General features: G+C 45.7%; 1 protein-coding gene across 1 annotated transcript in view; it reads right to left on the reverse strand.

The window, feature by feature from the left end:
- Positions 1-3,567: 3,567 nt before the first annotated feature.
- The window catches only part of TRIM16 (tripartite motif containing 16), a 23,338-nt gene continuing 6,178 nt past the window's right edge, over positions 3,568-20,727 (reverse strand). The window contains exons 2-6 of the mRNA XM_023188074.1: positions 16,405-16,500; positions 11,049-11,282; positions 8,131-8,296; positions 7,214-7,309; positions 3,568-4,801 (exon numbers count right to left, since the gene is read on the reverse strand). Coding sequence (XP_023043842.1) covers positions 4,218-4,801; positions 7,214-7,309; positions 8,131-8,296; positions 11,049-11,282; positions 16,405-16,500 — 1,176 coding nt within the window. The 3' untranslated portion in view covers positions 3,568-4,217. The remainder of the gene's footprint in view (positions 4,802-7,213; positions 7,310-8,130; positions 8,297-11,048; positions 11,283-16,404; positions 16,501-20,727) is intronic.

The following is a 20,727-nucleotide window of genomic DNA, read 5'->3' on the forward strand; positions in this document are numbered from 1 at the left end:
TGGGCAGCTGACAGAAAGAGTTTCAAAGTCATGCTGAGATAATTCTCCTATTTCAGGTAAGACTAGGTTCAAACATTGACTCTGGTACTTAGGAGCTATATGGTCTTAGCAAGCAACCTGTCCTCTCTGAGCCTCAGTGTCTCCATCATAGTTATGAGGATGGAGAAGATAAAGGCGGGAAGTTGTTGTTGCTATTGTTACTATTACTAAAGCGTTATTAACCTAGATAAAACCAAAAGGTTTGCAATATTGTGTGCCTTTCTAATGCCCATGTTGGAAGACCAGGCATAACCAGAGAAAGGTAATGGAATCCATCGCTGGGGTTTGGTTGGCAATGGTAGTCACATAGTAGGGTCAGAATGGGGGGAATAGGAATCAGGTTAAGAATGAGATCAGTTCTCACAGCTCAACCTCTTCTGTCTGAAGAGGAATTCTGACTCTGCAATTACAAATGGTCCGGTAATGGAGCAGAACCATGTGGCACCAAAGTGAGCTGTTGGTGAATTCAGATGTTCAGTGTGGTTTCTTTTTTTGTTTGTTTTGTTTTGTTTTTAGTAAGTCTACATAATGGAAGAAGAGATACGGATGGGTAAGTACAAAAGAGTGGCATACACACAGCTAAGGAAAATGCCAGAGAATATAAAATAAGCCCTTGTTCTATTTTTCCTTTTTTATTTGTTTTAGTCAATTTTCAGTTTTTAGACCAAGAAAAAGAAAAAAAATGTGCCCACTGCTTGAGGCGATGACAGAAGGCAAACCCCTTAGGGTAATGCGCCCACCTTACAGATCCAAAGAGTCTGCTTCGGGCCTCCCTTCTCTTTGCCACCCTCCTTTGTCTGGCCTTCTTGATTAATTAAATATTAATCTACTCACACCTTTTCTCCAGATTCCTCTGCAGCCTCCCAAAGTGCTGGGATTACACACATGAGCCACTGTGCCCGGCCCAAATATGCCCAACTCTTTTTTTTTTTTTTTTTTTGATGGCGTCTTGCTCTGTTGCCCAGGCTGGAGTGCAGTGGCACAATCTTGGCTCACTGTAAGCTCTGCCTCCCGGGTTCACACCATTCTCCTGCCTTAGCCTCCAGAGCAGCTGGGACTACAGGAGCCCACCACCACGCCCGGCTAGTTTTTTGTATTTTTAGTAGAGACGAGGTTTCACCATGGTCTTGATCTCCTGGCCTCGTGATCTGCCTGCCTCAGCCTCCCAAAGTGCTGGGATTACAGGAGTGAGCCACTGTGCCTGGCCAAATATGCCCAACTCTTAATTTTGCTTTGCTCTTTTGTATCAAGAAGAAAGGCCTTGAACTTGAAAACTAATAGACAAAAAGTTAACAGGAAAATGAAGTTCAAGACAAGTAAGGAGACACCTAAATGGTTCCTTTTATATGAGCTCAAGTATTCTGGCCTAAATAAATTACATTTCAGGAATCTGACACAACTTAATGACGTGACTGCAAATCAGGTGGAAATCTTTGAGAAACTAGGGAGAATGATAGAGGACGGTGTCTTAGTCCCATTGTGTCGCTATAACGGAATACCTGAGGCTGGGTAATTTATAAAGAAAATAAGTTGATTTGTCTTATGGTTATGCAGGCTGTACAAGAAGCATGGTGTCATCATGGCCATTCATGAGGGATCCAACCTATTATCTAAACACCTCCCACCCAGCTCCACCTCCAACATGGGAGATCAAATTTCTACATAAGATTTGGAGGGGACAAATATCCAAATTGTATCAAATGCGGACAGGCATCTCAATTTTTTAAAAAAGAAAAACAAGATAGATTCTGGAAACAACAGACTAGTAAGCGTGATATTAACCCACAGCAGAAATCTAAAGTGGCTCATCAAATATTCTGTGAATATTTAGAAAAGAAAATGACCATGACCAAGCACTAACAACCTGCAGGGATTCAATAAAATAAGGCAGTCCAAGCTGATCTCAATTTCTCTTGAGATCATTATTAGATAGATCAAAGAAATTCAGAGATAGCATATCTTTTTTTATTTTGTTTTGTTTTTGAAATGGGTTCTTGCTCTGTCGCCCAGGCTGGAGTGCAGTGGCACGATCTCAGCTCACTTCAACCTCCACCTCCTGGGTTCAAGCAATTCTTCTGCCTCAGCCTTCTGAGTAGCTGGGATCACAGGCACGTGCCACCATGGCTGGCTAATTTTTGTATTTTTAGTAGAGTCAGGGTTTCACCATGTTGGCCAGGCTGGTGTCGAACTTCTGAGCTCAGGTGATCCTCCTGCCTCGGCCTCCCAAAGTGTTGGGATTACAGGCGTGAGCCCCCACACCCGGCCTAAACATAGCATATCCTGATTTCTCCCACTGAAAATGTCTTTCATCAACTTCAGTGGATAAAGGTGAAAAAGCTGGGGCCACATTATTGCACAGTTCCACCCATGCATAATTTGTATGTAACTAAACCTAGAAGCTATTGACTAAGTGCCACAAGATTCTAGATTCGGTCCTAATCTCATCAAGATATTTAGCAATAAGGATAAGACTTAAGAAGAAAGGGTTACCAACTGTGCAGGTGACACTAAGCTAGGAAGGAGAGCGAATATACTGGATGAGGAATCATGAATCGCAAGTATCTCAGCATAAAGCAATAATGTGATGAAATTAAAGTAAAATCATTTTAAATCCTACACTGTATACATCCTTAGACACAAATATAGGTAACAAGTCAAGTTATGCTAAAGTAATATACTCTTGAGACAGGCCAATCAGACTGACTGAAGAAAAAGAGTTCTTGTGGCCTTGATAAAGGTCACAGGAACAGACTCAAAATTTATATTTCTAGTGAATCCCACCAGAGACTTCAGGTTATAGCCTCAGAAATTCATTTAAAGACAGTTTGCCATTTGCCTAAAGGCTTGATGAATGCTTGTGATTAATCTTAGGAAGCTCATCTGCCGAAAGAAGAATGAAATAATCAGGGGGAAAGGAGTGAGAACCATAAAGGAAGGTGGAAAATTTAATATGCAAACAAGAACATCTGGGGCGTGGGGGTTACGTGACAGTTCTTGAAGCACCTCATTCTTTGAATGAGAAATCACACAAATCCACATAGTCCAGGTTACTTTAGAGGAGAGGAGTAGGACCGCTTTTCAGAGGTCACAGGAACTAAAACTCAAGACTCTGTTAAGACATTGCTTCTAATCCTTGCTGTCCCCAAATAGAAAGGGCTGCTGTGTGAGGCAGTGAGCCAGTGAGCCAGTGCATGGCGGGATGGCTGAGTCAGATGTTGTGTGTGGATTTGCAAACTTCAAGAAGTTTCTCTGCTATGCACTTTATTCCATACAATGTGCATGATGTAATAAGGAAGACAATATGATGCGGTGGTTAAAAGTCCAGTGTCATTCTACCCCAGACTTGAATCCCAGCTCTGCCACTCAGTCACCATGTGACCAGAGTGACCTTGAACAAATTAGCTAACTGCCCCGGACAGTTTCTCCATCTGCAAAAAAAGGATGATATGAGCATCTACCCAACGGGTGTTTTGTGAGGACTGAGTTAATATGCAGAAAGCACAAGGACAGTATCTAGCACGTAGGAAATACACAAGTTAGCAATTTATCATGATAACTCTGCACTCTTTTCAGCCACTCTGAAGGTTCCTGGTCATCCATTTGAGGCACAGTGTGACATTTATCTGAACAGACAGGAGAAAGGCACTAGAAAATGAGGGAGATTTGGTGCCTAAAAATTACTACAAACAGGCCAGGCGCAGTGGCTCATGCCTGTAATCCCAGCACTTTGGGAGGCTGAGGCAGGTGAATCACGAGGTCAGGAGTTTGAGACCTGCCTGGCCAACATGGTCAAACTCCGTCTCTACTAAAAATACAAAAAATTAGCTGGGCGTGGTGGCGGGCGCCTATAATCCCAGCTACTCGGGAGGCTGAGGCAGGAGAATTGCTTCAACCTGGGAGGCAGAGATTACAGTGAGCCAAGATCACACCACTGCACTCCAGCCCGGGTGATAGTGTGAGGCTCCATCGCGGAAAAAAAAAAAAAAAGAATTACTACAAACATATAGAGAACAGCACCATATGGAGCAAAAGAGAGCAGCTGGAGAATGTTCTCATTCAGAGACCCACAGGATTTCAAAAGCCAGCTACCATCAGCAGTTATTTCTGCCCCCAAATCACCCTAAAATGCAAATTCCATCACTGTGGCTGGCAAAGGTCTGGGATATGGCTCCTGGAGTCTAGGGAATAGTCTCCACCAAGGATGGTGCTGGCTTCTTGGATTCCTCTCCCAGATCTACAATCCGGATGGCGTTTTCCTTCTTGGAAAGCCAGAAGGCAGCATAGACTGGCTCTGCAAACTTGCAGGCAAACTTGTGAACCAGAGTCATGGCATCATGCTCTACGCCATAGAAGGAAAGGATCCCTCCTGGGAAGTCGACATAGACCCCGAGCCTCCGGAAAGGGCCAGCTTTAAGTGGGGTCTCCATGTCACTGTGCCAGGCTGTGAACTCCTTCCCATTCCATTGGAGGCTCCAGGAGAAGTTGTTTCCGGAAATGCAACTGTTGCGCTCCTCCCCTTTCCGGTCGATGCCTTTGTAGGTCAGACCAACGTAGGTGCCTGCCCCGAAGATCTCCACCTCAAAATAGTACCTATGCAGGTACAGACTCTGCTGGGACAGCACTTGCCGCCAGTGCAGGAACCTGCTGGGGAGGTCCGGGTAGGAGTGCTCCCAGGGCGTGGTGTTGGTGACCTTGCGGTTGTCCTCCTGCAGCCGGAGATACCTGTGTGCTGTGTCCGGGTCGAACGTGATGTCATGAGCATCTGAGGAGACACAGAAGGCAGGAGAGTGGTTCAGGAACTGACAGCTGATTCAGACAGAACGCTTTAAACCCAGCTGGGCTCCAAAGCACATATGAGAAAACATCCATTTCTCTGTTCTCTATTTACCCAGGCTGCTGTTTCCCTAGGCAAAGAGGTGAGTGAAGACCAGAAAACAGAGAGCACAAATCATCTACTCCCTTTCCTTATGAAGCTCAAATTGCTTGACATTGATGATATTATTTGATGAACTGAATCAAGAAATATATTAATTTACTCTTTCATTCATTCATTCAACAAACATGTATTGAATGCCTGGCATTATCCTACCCAGTGTTGCCAAGTGTTTGGGGAAGCAGGTACTCCTATACCCACATTTGATCCATTCATTCATTTTTCAAAATATTTGAAAAACATCTTAAAAATGAATGAATGGATCAAATGGAGCATGAAGAACTCTCAAACATGCCCTCCTGTTCTCCTCCCACTCCCAAAGAATAACAGGGTCTAGTGCACCCCATTGCTTAAGTCAAGCTCTATGTCATTTTTGACATTTGTTTTGCCCTCACCCTCATCCCCCATCCTCACCACACACACGGGCAGCAGCAACTCCTATGGATTCTACCACTTCTCTCCAGCCCCGTGCTTTACCCCCAACCTAAGCCAACACTCATCTCACTTGGACTCGTGCAGTGGGTTCCTGACTGGTCATTTCGCTGTTCTCTCTTGCCCACTTCAAGACTTCTCCACAACAGAGCTGTGCTGCTTATTTCGAGCTGTAGGCTAAGGCCAGTCATGTTGTTCTAGCTTAAAACCCTTTCACAGTGCCCCTTGCTCTTACAATAAAGCAGCAACACCTCGCCCTGGCCTACCGGGCCCCGTGTCCCTGGTCCTTTCCTGTGTCTCTGACTCTCTCCCTTGATTGCTACATTCCCACCATGCTGATCTCAGACCTACTCAGCACTCAATCCTCTTTGAGCCTTTGGTACAACTTGTTCCCTCCAAGATGTGATCATGCCCTACCTTGAGTCTGGTGATTCCTACTGATCCATTCAGGCTACAACCGAGAGTTCATGTCCTTGAAGAAGCCCTTTGTCACTCTAAATCACTCTCTCTCAGAGCACCATGGCTTTTTAAACTTGGCACCCCTCCCCATTTGTAATAATGTATTCATGTGAGTATTTGTTTCCTGCTTGTCCTCTCTCTAATCTATGAGCTTCGCATTTTGCATGGGATTCTTCTCTAGCTCAGAGAAGATGCTCAGTATATGCTTGCCAAATGAATTAGCATATTAAAGGCTATTTTAAAAATTCCATAATTTAAAAAGTTCTCAATGGGTGCAGAGGCTTATACCAACACTTCGGGAAGCTGAGATGGGAGAATCACTTGAGGCCAACAGCTTGAGACCAGCCTGAGCAACACAGCAAGGCTCCATCTCTACAATTGTTAAAAAATTTTTTCTTTAAATTAGCCAGATGTGGTGGCATGTGCCTGCGGCTACTCAGGAGACTGAGGGAGGAGGATTGCTTGAATGTGGGAGGTCAAGACTGCAGTGAGCCATGATCAAGCCACTGCACCCCAGCCTGGGCAATAGAGTGAGACCCTTTCTCAAAAAATATACATACATACATACATACATACATATATATGTCTACATATATATATGTAAACATACAAAATATGTCTTGACTGTTTATGTCAATTAACAGAAGGCTATTACTAGTTAAGTTCTTGAGGAATCAAAAGCTACAAGTGGATGTTCAACAATATGAGGGATTGGCATCCCAACTCCCACCTTGTTCGAGGGTCAACTGTGCAGTGTTTTAAAAATGCTGATGGACCAAGTCAATACCACTTAATGACAGGTCAATGAGTTATGCAATTCTGGCCAAGTCATACATAGAAATGAACCACCAGGTAACTAGCCAGGACTCTTCAAAGTGCTATGGTCATGAAACACAAGGATTGAAAGACTGATCCAGATTGAAGGGGACTAAGAAGACATGGAAACATCTGTGACCTTGGATTGGACTTTGGGCCAGAAAAAAGGGCATTGATGAAAGAGTTGGTGAAAGCTGAATAAATTCTGTAGATTAGTTGATAGCATTGTAGCAATGTTAATTCCCTGGTTTTGATCAATGTATTGTAGTTATGTAACATGTTATCATTAGGAGAAACTGAGTGAAAGATATATGGGAATTCTTTGTCCTATTTCTGTAATATTTTTGTAAGTTTCACATTATTTCAAAATGAAAAGTTAAAAAATTGTTTAAATTAAATTTTAAGAAGTATATCATTTAGGGATAGACATGAGGTTGTAAGAACCTGAAACCTAGATGAGAGATGACGGTTCTTACTTAGCAAAGCACTACACTGATATCAACAATAGAGAAGGGGGTGCCGTTCACAACTTACATTGGAGGAACTGTTCCCTGGTGCTGGGCTCAGGTTTGGAAGTCCAATATTTACGCTGAACAACAGCAGACACTTGAGTTCTGATGTCATACTCCTCTAGAAAATCAGAGAGTTGTGAATGCACACCTGTCCAGGTGGTCAGGAGAATCTGCAAATCAGGACTTCCCAGCCACCCTTCCCTGGACTTCCTGGGGAAAGAAGGGGCTGAAGACTAGAAATGTTCCACAGAAATATGCTCAATAGACTACATTTCTTTCATAGGTAAGGCATAAACCACTGAAAAAGTGATCCAGACTGTCTTGGATTTAACTTAAAAGTATAGGCATCAGCAACCTGGGAAGCTAGTCATAGAAATGCCAGCCGATGGCATAATATAAGCATGACTAATCCTCCTTCTCTGGGTCTCAATTGTAAAAGAAAATCATCAAGATGAGAGTCCATTAGTAACACACCCTGTCTGAAGGATAGCTTTGAAAATGAGACATTTGGCTGGGCGTGGTGGCTCACACCTGTAATCCCAGCACTTTGGGAGGCCAAGGCAGGCGGATCATTTGAGGTCAGGAGTTCGAGACCAGCCTGACCAACGTGTTGGAACCCCGTCTCTACTAAAAATACAAAAATTAGCCAGGTGCCTGTAATCCCAGCTACTAGTAGGGAGGCTGAGGCAGAAGAATCTCTTGAACCCGGGAGGTGGAGGTTGCAGTGAGCCAAGATCACGCCATTGTACTCCAGCCTGGGTGACAGAGCAACACTCTGTCTCTCTCACACATACACACACAAAAGAAAAAAAAAAGAAAAGAAAAGAAAATGAGACATTCCCCTGATTTCATCCTCCCTTTCCTGACTCTCTCTCACCTTCCCATCATCTACTGCTAGAGACACACCCACTATAGTCCATGGCCCAGAATGCATCTCACCTTCCTTGGCAAACTCCTGGAGCTTTTCCTTATAGTTCTCCAGCAACTGGGTTAAGTGTACAGTGGAGTCCGTGATAACTTTGCGGATGCCAGAGAGTTTATCCTTCAGCCCTATGTAAACACTAGGGAAGGTGATGTCTTCGGTGTTCTTAAACTTGCAGTACTCCTGCAGAAAAGGAAACAGCAGAACTTGCTGTGGTTTCTGTATTTCTAAACTTAGGCTTCTCTCCTCATTAAGTCACTTTTTGCATCTGTAAAATGGGCTGACGGTAACGTGTCCTTGACAAAGAAAGTACATGTAAACTGTCAAGCTCGGGGGTCTAACAAAATAGAAAGCACTTTTCTAGCTGCTAGACCCTCAGAATAAGTGGGATTTTAAAAAATTAAGTGAGAAAGTGGGCTTTTAAAAATCAAGATGTACTAGATGGCCCTGAACAGCTCCAATACACAGTACAGACTGGGGACCAAAAAAATAAAGAACATTCTTGCTTTGTTAATTCCGTCAATACTTGTTTTTTGACAATTTAAACACAAGCCGTTGTAGAAAATGGAGGAGCTCTCAGGCAGGAGTGCTGCCTCTTCCTTGTCAATTTCATCCAATGCATAAATTCCTGTAATTCTTGTACCTTGCTTTAGTATTTGGAAAGCGTCTTCACACAGATAATCACATAGTTTCACGTAAGTTTCAAAACAACATGTGATCAGGAAAGATGCTTTCAGATATAACACAGTATCAAACTTCAGCTGCAACTGAAGCATTAAAGAGCAGACCAGGTATAGCAGAAAACATAGTAATGAAAACAGTTGTATGAAAATGATTAGATAGAGCCATGGAAATCAAAACCAGAGAATTGATAGAGAAAAGGGTAATTCAACATTTTAATGCTATATACTGTACATGACAAAAGTAGCATTTTAAATCAGTGGGAGAAAGGATAAGTTATTCAATAAGTGTTGTTTTGAATGCCTAACCAACAATTTTGGGGGAAATGTTATCTTTTGCCAAAATAAATAAGTTACCTTTTTTTTTTTTTTTTGAGACATAGTCTTGCTTTGTCGCCCAGGCTGGAGTGCAATGGCGCAATCTCAGCTCACTGCAACCTCTGCCTCTCGGGTTCAAGTGATTCTCCTGCCTCAGCCTCCCGAGTGGCTGGGACTACAGGCACGCGCCACCATGCCTGGCTAATTTTTTTTTATTTTTAGTACAGACAGGGTTTCACCATGTTGGTCAGGCTGGTCTCAAACTCTTGACCTCATGATCTGCCAGCCATGGCCTCCCAAAGTGCTGGGATTATAGGCGTGAGCCACCGTGCCTGGCCAATAAGTAAGTTATCTTACACTAAAATTTATTTTATATGTATTAAAGTCTTTTATGTTAAAAATAAAGTTACAGGCTGGGCACGGTGGCTCACACCTGCAATCCCAGCACTTTGGGAGGCCGAGGCAGGTGGATCACAATGTTAGGAGTTTGAGACCAGCCTGGCCAAGATGGTGAAACCCCGTCTCTACTAAAAATAAAAAAAAAATTAGCCAGGCGTGGTGGCAGGCGCCTGTAATCCCAGCTACTCAGGAGGCTGAGGCAGAGAATTGCTTGTATCTAGGAGGAGGAGGTTGCAGTGAGCCAAGATCGCATCCCTGCACTCCAGCCTGGGCGACAGAGCAAGACTCTGTCTCAAAAAACAAAACAAAAATAAATAAATAAAGTTACAAAAGGAGAAAAGAGAAATAATTTGTATACTCTTTGGGTAGATCTTAAGGGAAACTTGTAAGGTGGGAAGCCAAATGGTTATTAAATGGTTGTTCATATTTTCTTTGTGTTTTGATATTGAAAAGCAAAGAAACTGACAGAAACAGAGAAACTCTGTTGGGGTTTTTGTCTGTTTTTCTCTGCTTCTCTTTTACTCATTCAAAAGTTAATTATGTTGTATTTGTGTATTGGGATTATGGATCATTTTTTTCTTCTTTTTTTGTATTTTCCAAGGTTTTCCACAATAAACATTTGTTTTTGTAACTAGCAGAGAATTTTTTCACAAATGGAAGCAAGAAAAAAATTGTATTTCAGAATATCAGAGCTTAGATGGAGGCTTCTGAATTATATACTCCAGTGGGCTTGTTGATAAATGAGAAATTTGAGACCCAGGGATGTTAAGAGCTGTTACAGAGCTGTTTAGTGACCGATTCAGGATGTTGTAGCTTACCCCCAACCTAGTGTTCCTTCCCTGAAAGGTTACATGTTCTTCAGATCTGGTTCCAATGGCTTACGTTTTAATTTCTAATGATACACTGTAATGAAAAGTATTTCCTGGTTCCAATGGCTTACAGTTTAATGTCTAATGATATACTGTAATGAAAAGCATTTCCTCTTCTGAGCCTTCCTCAATTACTCCAGCCACAGCCCTCTCTGAAAAGCAGCAGGGCTCCAGTCTCATCCCTACCAAGCAAACCTCCATGCAGTGGACTGCTGGAGCGGTTTATAAAACATACTCACTGACTCTCATCATTCTCCCATCTGAAGCCCTTCCCAGCCAGACACCTGCCTGGCCATGCCAGCCTCTTCACTCTGCACCCAGCACCCCAGGCTCCACCCTTGTTAAAGTACCTTGGTTCCCCAAGTCAGCTGTGCTTCCTCAAACCTCTCTGCCTTTGCCTATGTTGTTCCCTCTACCTGGAACATACTGCACGTTGAACCTGACTCATCTTCCAGGACCTGCTTCAAGCTTCCCTGCTCTGAGCAGTCCTCCCTCCCTACCCCTCCTATACTCTGCTGAATGAAGAATCTGCTTCTCTCTGTTCCCATAGCTCCCGGTGCACAGCATTTAACAAAAAACAGTTCCATTCACAGATGGCCATGGGCCTAGTAAAGCAAGGGTGCTTCGTGAGGCAGCTGTGGGATGCCTCCGCTCCCTCACCCCTCATACCTCCAGGAACTGGACAGTGTTGCTGATGGCCGCCACCCTCTGCAGCTCCTGCTTGTTTTTCTCCATCTCGGCACTCCTGTACTCCAGGTGGGCCTTGATGCCGTTGGCCTGGCTCAGCGCGGCTTGCTCCTTCTCCTCTAAGAAGAGCATCACATTGGCCTGGGCCTTCCTCACAGCAGCAAGGAGTTCCCCAAACTGCATTTCAGCCACTGCTTTGACCTCTGACACCGACACCTGGTGGGGGGATGGGGTGGAAGACAACCAAGCACTTCTTAGTGAGGCGTCCAACTTGATAGAAGCTCAACATACAGAAATGTCAGCTTGAGAAACATATACTCGGGAGCAGTTCCCTATTGTAAAAGGAATCCTTTACTCTCATGTGAATTCCAGGTTCCTGGAAAAAGGATTTACTTGTTAACTTGGTCTCCTCATCCCTTTGATGAGAGAGTGAATTCCTCTATGACTTCTGAGATCCCTCACAACCCTGACAGTCTGGGATTGTTCATCAAGTTTCCGAAATTGATTTTCCTACCAGGGCAATGCGTGTACTCAGTCTACTTGATAGTTATATTTCAAGAGGTAAAGAATTTGGCTTTTTTTTTTTTTTTGTATAATCAGCATGGGTTAGCATTTCATTATGTCTGGTTAAACTGAACACTGAGTCCATCAGAGCCAAATGCATGTCTAAGATGATACTGTCTCTACCACATACAGAATCCCCACAAAATGTTTACAGTGTAGATGACCAAGGCACCCAAGCAATTCCAGGACAAGCATATGCAGAACAGAACGTGACATTCAAATAAAACATAAAAGAAAAGCCATGTGAGAAACATTAAGGGTTTGAACAATAGGGCATATGCATGTGCACTCTTTTGCATGGTGAGCATCCTCTGTGAATGCCTTCGATCAATATCATGTTTACAACATCCTTCCAAGTTCTGAAGCTTTCCTCTTCTCTGGTATTCTTAAGAATCGGTGCAGACGGCTGGGCGTGGTGGCTGCTCACGCCTGTAATCCCAGCACTTTGGGAGGCCGAGGCAGGCGGATCACTGGGTCAGGAGATCGAGACCATCCTGGCTAACACGGTGAAACCCCGTCTCTACTAAAAATACAAAAAATTAGCTGGGTGTGGTGGCGGGCCCCTGTAGTCCCAGCTATTCGGGAGGCTGAGGCGGGAGAATGGCGTGAACCTGAGAGGCGGAGCTTGTAGTGAGCTGAGATCGAGGCACTGCATTCCAGCCCTATCCCATCTGAGACCTTTCTGAGCTCCCCTCCAGGTGCTGTTTTCTCTTTCTCCTCCCAATGTGAAGGGCCAGCTCTGAACATCGGGGCTCCAAAGTGAGTCAAACAGCAGATATCCTTGGGCAGAGGCTCCAGGGACACCTCCCATCCCTGGCAAGGAAGGACAGAGGGAGGGAGAATGAGACCTGGATCAAAAAGGGGAGCACAGTAAGGAGAGGACTCAGAAAGGATGGGATTCTGAACCCAGGCTGGGTGGGATCCTAAAGGTTTGGAGGGAGATGGGAAGAAAAAATGATGACACCAGATAGGAGGTCTTCTGCCTGGCTCAGGAATTCAGTCCATGAGAATGACTGGTCTCTGATCAGTCTTCAGTCTGGTGGTAAAGGGAAGAATAAGCAGGACAAAGAAAGCAAGGGGTATCCCTACTGGAGGGGGATGGTGGGAAGACACAGACAATCTCCCTACATTCTCTGTCTCTCTCTCTTTTTTTTTTTCTGAGACAAAGTCTCCTCTGTTGCCAGGTTGGTGTGGCACAATCTCGGCTCACTGCAGCTTTGACCTCCCAAGCTCAAATGATCCTCCCACCTCAGCCTCCCAAGTAGCTGAGACCATAGGTGCATACCTTCATGCCCAACTAAGTTTTATATTTTTTGTAGTGATAGGATCTTACTAGGTTGCCCAGGCTGGTCTCAAACTTCTGGTCTCAAGCAATTTGCCTGCCTCGGCCTCCCAAAGTGCTGGGATTACAGGTGTGAGCCACCACGTCCGGCCTACATTCTCATTTTTATGCCAACTTTTCCATTACCTGTTGGCTTCCTTGAGGCTAGGTAGCTGAACAGAGCTGGGAGCAAATAAACTGTGGTAATAGGATTAAGGAAGAGCGGGGATGGTAGACTTTATCCAAATTCTTCCAGTCCACACCAAGAAAAGCTTTTAGACAGGTGATGGTGTTGAGAAGCCACAGCAGCAGGAGAGGCGATTTGGGAAACCTGAGGCTATCTGGTGTTGTGGCTCCCTCCAGAGCCCTGTTGTTCAGGGCTGGCCCTCACCCTTGGGAAGAGGAATAGCAGCACCTGAACCAGCTGCTCAGAGAGACTGCAGGTGGGGACAATAGCGGAGAAGGAGGCAGGCAGAGAATGGGCTCTGGACTGTGGATGGGAGGCTCAGAGCACTGTCTGAAGAGTGAAGACCTGAGATCCAGGAAAGCTACCTGGGCCCCACCCAGGCCCCCAGGTGGCAAACCTGCTGCCTGGGGCTCTGCCAGGTGTAGGCTCTGCAGCCCTCTGACACTTCACCTGTCTCCCTCTTGCCACTCTCCTGGGAATGAGGACCCTCTGCTGCCAGCCTGGTCACTCTTCTAATTATATAACAATAATCATAAAAACAACCAACATGTAGTAAGTTCTTACTATGTGCCAGGCACTGTTCTTCTGGCAACCCTAAAAGGTAGGTGCTATTAGGGTCTCTATTTCTTAAATAAGGAAACGGAGACAGTGATAAATGGACTGATTTGCCCAAGATCACACAGCCAAGGTTTGAACCCAGACTGTTGGTCTCTGGAGTCCATCCCTTTGACCACCATTCCACACTGCCTCGGAATAGGGCCCAGAGTTGGGGATCCATGTGTCTGCAGTATAGCACTAAGCTGGCACAGCCTGACCTCTCCCTCTGGGCCTTGGCACATTCACTAGGACGAGCTGGGGAGGCACACGAGGAGCTCAGCTGAGCTTTCTTTCAGCCCATGAGCTGTGGCTGGGGGGGACGTTGCAGGGAAGGACCTTTAAGTTCGGCCCCCTCCCAAGACCCGACAAGAGACAGGGCCTAGCCCCTTGTTCACTGTGGGCACCAGTTAGGGGAACATCCTATGCCCATAATGGACTAAATACACAGGCTGCTGCTGAGCAGGCGACCAAGAGGGAAAGGGGCCAAGCCTCCCAGCAATTCCTGAGCCAACTGTTTATAGGTGTTGCCTCCTTGACATTGTAAATACTGTAAATCCTGAGATATTAATCACGACTGGATTTAAATCTAAACGTCAAATTACATTTCCATATGGCAAAGAAGTAACGATGAAGAAATCTATCTCAGAAGATGGAAGAGTTTTGCTTATAACCATTTGGGAGAGCAGGGGCAAATAGTGGTGGTAGTGTTTGATCCAGGCTCTGTGTTAGCTAATGTGTCCTAGTTCCCCGGCTTTCTCACCCTTCATGTCCACTCAGGCTCCAGGTGTCCAGGCTCTACGAGTCACAGAGGCCACAGAGTACTCCCTGCCTGCACTGCCCACTCCCGATCACCTCCAAAAAGCAGGAGCAGGACACAGCATGGGAACCAGCATGAGGATGTTGTAGGAAAGGAGCAGAATCCTGTCTACAATTACGACCCATAGGTTCCTCATAGAAGCACGATACCACAAGACTAAGAGGCATGAGACTAAAGACAAACTCAGGATCCAAATCCTCACCCCCAGCCCCAACTGAGGCCATCCTGGGGAAGGATGGTGGAAGGGAGGCGTCAGATGATATTGGTGGATTGAGTTGACTCCTGCTGTGGCCTGGCCTCTCATTCCTAAACCTTCCCATTGAGAAACACTTCTTTCTTGCACGTAAATGTAATGTGCGAAGGGCATTACTTACTGCATTACTAAAGCAGAAATAGTACAGAGAGGAGAGGCCTCAACACATCCAAGGAGCCAGCAGATAATGGTTTAAAGATTGGAGGGTGGTGTGCATGCCTGTCAATATACTGAATCATTCCTAGGTCAAGGGAGCAACAACTCTAGGTTCTCCCGTTCCATCAATCTAGATAGCCCTAGACAAGTCTTGTCATCTTCATGCCCCTTGTGCATGGTAGCTATTGTAATAACTACCTCCCCTGGTCGTCATGTACTTATGAGAACTGAGGAGGGATCAAAGTGTCTGAAAATTAAAGAGCTGGGAAACACAAGACCATCCATGTGGTTCTACAGGTTATCTTGAACCTGGAAATCCATTATCTCTGAAGGTTTATGTGGCTTTAAAGCGACAATTCTCTTTCTTCCTTTAATAAAATATTGTGGGTAAGAAAGAGGTGTTTCATCCTTCAGTAGCTAGTTGGTTGTAAACACTCAGGAGGTAAAAATTTAAGTTGAAATGAATACATGCATTAGGGGTAGGTGAATGGATGGATGGAGGATGGATGGAATCATTCATTCTCAGGATATAAAGATGACAATGCTGATTCACCTCCATAGGGTAGGTGTTTTGCATTCTCTCTCTCTTTTTTTGAAACAGAGTCTCACTCTATTTATTACCCAGGCTGGAGTGCAGTGGTGCAAAATTGGCTCACGGCAGCCTCCGCCTCCTGGGTTCAAGCAATTCTCCTACCTCAGTCTCCTGAGTAACTGGGACTACAGGCGCGCACCGCCATGCCTGGTGAATTTTTGTATTATTTAGTAGAGTCGGGGTTTCACCATGTTGGCCAGACTGGTCTCGAACTCCTGACCTCAAGTGATCTGCCCGCCTCAGCCTCTCAAAGTGTTGGGATTACAGGTGTGAGCCACTGCACCCAGCCTGTTTTGCATTTTCTTCTGAGTGGTGGTTATTGGCTTGCCACTGATGAGAGGCATTTGCAGAACTCCTCAGAGTCCACTTGGAGACCACTTACTGCCTACTTAGCCTGGCACACCATGGCCTTCTCAAATACCATCACTAATCCTGAGTTCTCAACTCCTTTTTTCCAGTTGCCAGGTCATACGACTGGTGAGACTCATATAATGGAAGAAGCCAAGATTACATATAATTTCTGGACCTCTGACTAAACACCCAGCCCCCCACACACATACACCCTGTCAAGACAGCATATGCAATTGTAGAAATAAGAATGTTGTTATTATAGGATTCATCTTGGTTCTAATTTATATTATTAAAAAGCAAATCACTTGCCAGGTTTAAAACTTAAACTAATTTCATAACAAATCCTGACATCAAGGTGAGGCTACCCCATGGTGCAGTCAGCTGTATCTACAATTCTCATTTGCGGAGAAACCCCGAGGAACCTACAGGAATGGAGGCTAGGCATGCAGTACCATGTCCCACACCCCTAGAAGGGCCTGGCTGACCCAGGCTGGTCTTACCAGAACAGACTTTTGGTTGGCCTGGAGCCTGGAGATGGCATTTTCATTCAACTTGAGTTTCCGCTCCAAGTCTAACTGGGTACACTGGAGTTCAGCCTAAAAAGTGGAAAGCAGAGAATTAAGGAGGAAGGAGCCCAATGCATAGAGAAGGACACGGGCATTCTCCGGCCCTGACATCCCCGCCCTTCTTCCCTGGAAAGAAGTTTAACCTCTGTGGTTGATCTCAGAAACCAGCCGGGAGGCATGAAGAGTCAGCGGTGAGCCCATGCCCTCCTGGGGCTGCAGTCAGCATGAGTCAGCAAAAATACAGTGAGCACATATGCCATACTGCTCACCATTTCAAGCATTTTGTAGATTACCCCACACCATCCTTGCCATACCCATACTAGCTGTAAATCAGAAATAAAGTCCTAAGACCCCCAAAAATCTGAATGGATTCCTCCTCTCAGCAAGGGGCATTCCAAAGTTAACCTGAAAAACTAGTTCAGGCCATGATGGGAAGGGGGGTCAGACATGGCTCATTATAACCTCCTCCCTTTTGGAATTACTGATACAGCAGACTCTTTCAGTCTGATAAGAAACATTTACAATCTGTTCTCTCCAAAACCTCCCCCCTGGAGGCTTTACCCACAAAAACCTTGGTTTCCACCACCTCTTATCTTAACTCAGACATTCCTAAGTCTTTAGACAATAACTTGACTCTTTCAACCAACTGCCAATCAGAAAATCTTTGAATTTACTTATGACCTGGAAGCCCTGGCTTCCAGTTGTCCCACCTTTCCAGGCCAAACCAAATTACATCTTACATATATTTGATTGATGTCTCATGTCTCCCTAAAACGTATACGAGGCTGTACCCCAACCACCTTGGGCACATGTTCTCAGGGTCTCCCGAGAGCTGTGTCACAGACCATTGGTCTCCCATATTTGGCTCAGGATGAATATCTTCAAATATTTTACAGAGTTTGACTCCTTTTGTCAACACAGGTAAACATGATTATTATTTCAAATGTACAGGTGACAAAATCAAGTCATGTTTCCAAGTTCATCAATGGAGTTGAGCCCAGGCTGACCCCACAGGAGCCTCATAGGCAGTGCAGGGTTGGAGTCAGATGGCCAGGTGGGAAGTCTACATTTTTTTTACTTAGCAGTTGAGAATTTGGGCAAATTTACTTATGAATAGCAAAAACAAACTTTCTTTGTCTTATACTCACACAACACAGAACACTTTCACAAAGCCATTCTCCAACATCAGCTGGGTGTCCTAAAATGTAACTCGATTCTGACACTCCCTACTTGGAGATGGAAGAGATGCACGGGGCAAGGGATGTGGGAGGGAAGTGACACCTCCATGCCCTCTCCAGGTGCAGGGTGCACACCCTCCAGGGACTTCCACTCCTTCAGCAATCCACAAGCTCCCAGAAGCCCAGCCTTTTGGGTTTGTTTGTTTGTTTGTTTTGAGATGGAGTCTCGCTCTGTCTCTCAGGCTGGAGTGAAGTGGTGCGATCTCGACTCACTGCAACCTCTGTCTCCTGGGTTCAAGCAATTCTCCTGCCTCAGTCTCCCAAGGAGCTGGGACTACAGGCATGTGTCACCACACCTAGCTAATTATTTTTGGATTTTTAGTAGTGACGGGGTTTTACCATATTGGTCGGGCTGGTCTCGAACTCCTGACCTCAAATGATCTTCCTGCCACCCCGGCCTCCCAAAGTGCTGGTGTGTGAACCATTGCGCCTGAGCCTTTTGGGTTTATATGGAGGCTTCATTGTGCAAGGCATGATTGATTACATCATTGGCCATTGGTGATCCTCTCAACCTTCAGCCTCACTTCCCTCCCTGGAGGAGACTGGGGAGATGGGGCTGGAAGTCAAACCCTTTAATCACAGGATTGGCTCCCTTGGCAACTAGCCCCCAGCCTGAGGCTCTCGGGAGCCCCCTCAGTCACCCAGTCATCTCATTGGCATTCAGACACTTATCACTTCAGAGTCTGGGGGTTCTAAGAGTTGTTGGGTGCCAGGAAATGGGGGCAGAGACCAAATCTAAGTTTCTTCTTCTTTTTTTTTTTTGAGACGGAGTCTTGCACTGTCACCCAGGCTGGAGTGCAATGGTGCAGTCTTACAACCACCACCTCCCGGGTTCACGTGATTCTCCTGCCTCAGCCTCCTGAGTAGCTGGGATTACAGGTGCACACCGCCACATCCAGCTAATTTTTGTATTTTTAGTAGAGACAGGGTTTCACTATGTTGGCCACGCTGGTCTCGAACTTCTGACCTCGTGATCTGCCCACCTCAGCCTCCCAAAGTGTTGGGATTACAGGTGTGAGCCACCGTGCCTGGCCTGTTTATTTCAGAACTTAGTATCTCTAAACTTCAATTTCTTCACCTGTGAGACGGGGATCAGTAAAGTGTTTGCTTCATAGGATTAGGAAAGAATGGACTAATGAGATAATGTATGTCAATAAGAACTTTGTATAGTACCAGGGACATTATTAATGAGCTCCATAAATGTCAGTGGGTGCCAGCATCGTCATCATCATCATTATTACTCCTGCTACCATGGCTGCTTTGCATTCATGTTCTGTATTCGAAGGCAGAGCCAGCCCTTCTAGCCCAGGCAAGTGCCTGCCCAAGAACCTCGGGTTTGCCTGCTTTGGCCTCAGCCTCAATCTTGCCTCCTGGGATGCACTAAACACCTTCCACCAAGAGGTGTGCCAAGGCGCACTTAAGCCTTTGAGAACTTCAAAGACCCTGTCACTTTCCTACTTCCACAAGGGTAATACAGAAAAAGGAAAAAAAAAAAAAAAAAAACCAATAGCTTTCACTGCTTTTAATAGCTTCCCTCTGCATTTAAAGCTGCGAGTCATTATGCCCTGATAGAACTCAGAGGGCATAAACTGTCTCTCCATTCTCCACTGAAGACAGCGGAGGGGGGGGAATTCCAGGCCCCCCTGGGAAGGGAAGTTGCTGCAGGCAGAGGACTCATCTCTCCAGGACACTGCAGAAGGCAGGAAATGTTTGCTCAGGCTCCAGGTCACTCAGAGTGGAGCTGAGGGGACCCCAGTGACCTTTCACCCTTGATACCTGAGACCTGATGCCTGGGAGTGGGGAGTGGGGGTGGGTCTGGCCTATTTGGGGGCAATCCTGGATTCTTAACCTATGAAAAAGGCTTACACAGTGATCCATTCCAGGGGAGAGAAAAGGAACATGAGCTGCTTGTTTAAAGGTGGTGGAAGACACAACAGAACACACCCTAGCAACAGGCTCCTACAACACGGCATCTAAACAGCAGGCACAGAAGAATGTGTTAAAGCAGTCGGCAGCAGCAGGGCCATAAGGAGGCACCCAGGGAGCATCCAGAGAAAGGGGCTTCTCTCTGCTATTTGCACACTACCATAAAAGGAGAGAAAAGGACTCCTTAAGCACACAATCGGGGACCTTCCTGAGTCACCCCAAGAAAAGGCACTCCCAGTTACCTCAAAAGGTGGAGCCACTTTGGAAGACTTGTTTCTCCAGTTATTCCTGTTCCTAGAAAATGATGGGGTGCCTCAGACTCTGGCTTCAGGGTTTCCCAAGAGGTCAGCCACACACACATCTCAGGCAAGGGTGGGCCCTGCCCAGAGGCAGGACTGGTGCCCATGAGCACAGAAAGCTCTGGAAGGCAGGGCACAGGCAGCTCCGTCTGCTTCAGCAAGACAATGACAAACGTGTCAAAGGCACACTATTTAGAGTCCGGAATATTATGCGACCGGCCACGTGCTGGCCACATAGGCTTTATCAAGCCATTCAAGTCATTTAGCTTCTTATCTGGTGCGAGACTACATCAATATGCTAACAGAAGGGTTCCTTCTGCTACAGGGCAAAGGCGGCACACAGAGAGTGACGGCCAGGTCATGTTAGAGATGAAAAATAGGAAGAACAGGGGGAGTGAGAAGAGAGAAGAAAATCCCAGACTGTGCCATTTCCTTCGTATTTCAAGCATGCAGGGTTCGCCCTTCTAGAGAAGGCAGCGCTAGCGTTCACCTGGACGCTGACTGCATTCCTCGGTCAGCTGGTCAGAATTCACCATAGGACATATAGTACATGCCAGCTCAGTCACATAAGACACACACTCCCCCCTCTCAAAATACAGCCTGGGAGAATAAGAAAAACCAAGTTACGTGATACTGAGTCCTGGGCATTCCTCAAAATGGCTGAAAGAAATTTTTTTTTTTTTTTTTTTGAGATGGAGTCTTGCTGTCACCCAGGCTGGAGCACAATGGCGCAATCTCGGCTCACTGCAACCTCTGCCTCCCAGGTTCAAGCGATTCTCCTGCTTCAGCCTCCT

Source organism: Piliocolobus tephrosceles, chromosome 16 (genome assembly GCF_002776525.5).
Source record: "Piliocolobus tephrosceles isolate RC106 chromosome 16, ASM277652v3, whole genome shotgun sequence".
Lineage (NCBI taxonomy): Eukaryota > Metazoa > Chordata > Mammalia > Primates > Cercopithecidae > Piliocolobus > Piliocolobus tephrosceles.